Genomic DNA, 2,655 nt, shown 5'->3' with positions numbered 1-2,655 from the left:
CGCGAAATAAGGGAGTTGATCCAGGCTGCGTTCCGATATTAACTGCCAGTACTGAAAATCTATAATTTACGTCACGTACATACACTATAGATTTTCAGTACTGGCAGTGAATATCGGAACGCGCCTTAGACACTAGTCGTGAAGAAAAAGGCAGAAGTAGAGATATTCTTGATTATTTGCGATTATGTAATATTTTGCTACAGTTAATCAATTATAACAAATATGTTAACAATAAAAATTATGTTAACATATAAAAAAGTAAGTGCAAAATTATTATTACATAATTGTGAGAAGTTCTTCCACGCTTATATATATTTATAGGTTATGACAAAGTTGTTATTTCTTATTTGTTAATTATTTTATTTTAATTAGATCAATGGAAATAAACAGTTGATTAGCGTTTAGAGCTATCATGTTATTTATTGTTTTTCCAATGAAAATATGTCGGCACATATCATACAACTTTGTGCCAAAATTTTCTATCATCATGGTTTGTAGCATTGAAATTAATTTAAAATTTGCTATATACCATTTACTGCTTTATATCATTTAAAGAAATTTTTTAGCGTTCTGGCTTCCTAAGACAAAAGTCAATGAAAACTTTGCACATGGAAGAACCAACACAAACGAAATATGATCAATTGCAGATTGGTATGATTACTCCAATAATTTCCCCTCCTATTAAAAAGAATGCAAGTGAAATAAGAGAAAATCCACTGATAGATCCACATAAAGTAGAAAAACCAAAATGGAGATCTATAATTGTCAATTATACCATGCTTCATAAACACTATCTTAAATTATCAAAAATTAAATTGACATGTATGTAACATATATTCAGATTTTTAAAATGTACTAAATTATAATTATGAAAAAGGAACTTTCTAATTAAAATATATGGTCAATTAAGTCATAATATGTAGTTATAAATGTTTTAATTATGAAATAATTTTGGTTATAGCTCTTGTTGTAGCAACAACTATGGCAGGATATGCATTAGCTCCAGTACCATTTGACTTTTACACATTTACAATGTGTTCCCTTGGTACAGGCTTAGTTTCTGCTGCAGCAAATGCAATTAATCAATTTTTTGAAGTTCCATTTGATGCACAAATGTCGCGGACAAAAAATCGAGTATTAGTATGTGGTCATTTGACGTGAGTCGTTTTAAATGTGTTCATTTTTTATTTTCAAGCTTAAATTTATATAACTTAATATGAAATAACAAATATATTATTAGGCCTGTTCATGCAGTAACATTTGCAACAATATCTGGTATTGTTGGATTATCGATACTTTACCATGAAGTGAACAGTATGACATCGATGCTAGGTGCTGCTAATATTGTCCTATATACACTCTTTTACACTCCTATGAAACGCATTAGTATTATAAACACATGGGTTGGTTCTATTGGTAAGTATGTATGTTTTTACATATATTGTTCAAACAGTAATTTGTATCTTTTTTTTTTTTTTTTTTTTTTTTTTTATTTTTTAGTAGGAGCAATACCCCCTCTCATGGGCTGGGCAGCTTGTACTGGCAATATACTCATGCCAGATGCTTGGATTTTACCTGGCATTTTGTATATGTGGCAGTTTCCACACTTTAATGCTCTTTCATGGAACTTGAGGCCAGATTACTCACGAGCTGGCTATCGAATGATGGCTGTTACAAATCCAAATTTATGTCGTAGAACAACTGTAAGATATACAATAGCATTAATGACTCTGTGTTACTTAACACCTATATTGGATTTAACCCATTGGTGGTTTGCACTGGCTTCAACACCAGTTAATGCATACTTCCTTTATCTAGGTAATATAATATGCTTTGTGTAAATTGATTTTATAAAAAGTTTATTATATATGTTAAAATATAATTTTAAAAATAATTTTAATGATATATTTCTTATCTAATTATTCATATATAGTACATATATTGTATATATATATGTATGTATGTATGTGTCGCAAACTCTTTATTCACTTTCTACAAAAAAAAAAAAAAAAAAAAAAAACCTAAGTTTTTTTTTTTTTTATTAAAACTTCAACAAAGAATTACATAATTGAGCTCATTTTACGAAGAGCTAACATAACATTGCAAGACATACGTATAAAATGTATATAAATAAACATTTGTATGTCAAGATATTTTCAATGTTTCTCAGTAATGCTTTTAATTTTAGCCTGGAAATTCAATAATCACTCAGATAGTGCTAATTCTAGAAGATTGTTTCGATTTTCGTTACTTCATCTACCTTTATTGATGATATTGATACTCTCGAGCAAGAAGTATTGGACCAACATGGAAAAAAAAGAAGAAAATGTATCTCTTTATGAGACAGCAAAGAAAAGTGACTTGCTAACTATTTTTACATCTATTGTTTCAACAACTTCATCTGTGTAATGATAATTTTACATTAATAGACTTGTCAGCAATAGTACAAATTATATTGCAAACTTTGGATCTATCTGATTTTTACAATATTCTCTCTTTCTCTCATTAAGCATGTAAAATATAATTGTATAAAACAGATAAATCTAATAAACATTAGACTATTTTAAGTTTAATATTAATTTAAGTTAATAAATAATTAGTTAATAAAGGAAAATTTCAATGAAATTATAAAAAATTGTTTTCATAGGAAGATGA

At 28.0% G+C, this 2,655-nt stretch overlaps 1 protein-coding gene across 2 annotated transcripts; it reads left to right on the top strand.

Annotated features, from left to right (window-relative positions):
* The first annotated feature begins 91 nt into the window (after nucleotides 1–91).
* Nucleotides 92–2,615, top strand: Cox10 (Cytochrome c oxidase assembly factor 10). 2 transcript variants are annotated; one of them, XM_072895149.1, is made up of 7 exons: nucleotides 92–258; nucleotides 369–490; nucleotides 567–822; nucleotides 962–1,157; nucleotides 1,241–1,416; nucleotides 1,501–1,818; nucleotides 2,189–2,615. In XM_072895149.1, exons 2-7 carry the CDS (start codon nucleotides 413–415, stop codon nucleotides 2,407–2,409), a joined length of 1,245 nt encoding a protein of 414 aa, XP_072751250.1. In that variant the 5' UTR covers nucleotides 92–258; nucleotides 369–412; the 3' UTR covers nucleotides 2,410–2,615. The 2 variants fall into 2 exon arrangements, with proteins under 2 accessions (XP_072751250.1, XP_072751249.1); XM_072895148.1 differs by having other exon boundaries at nucleotides 93–258; nucleotides 373–490.
* The last annotated feature ends 40 nt before the right edge of the window (nucleotides 2,616–2,655 follow it).

The sequence above is a fragment of the Anoplolepis gracilipes genome, chromosome 6, assembly GCF_047496725.1.
Source record: "Anoplolepis gracilipes chromosome 6, ASM4749672v1, whole genome shotgun sequence".
In the NCBI taxonomy this organism is placed as follows: domain Eukaryota; kingdom Metazoa; phylum Arthropoda; class Insecta; order Hymenoptera; family Formicidae; genus Anoplolepis; species Anoplolepis gracilipes.
Note: the sequence above shows the minus strand (reverse complement) of the source record. Positions and strands in the feature narration are given on the sequence as shown.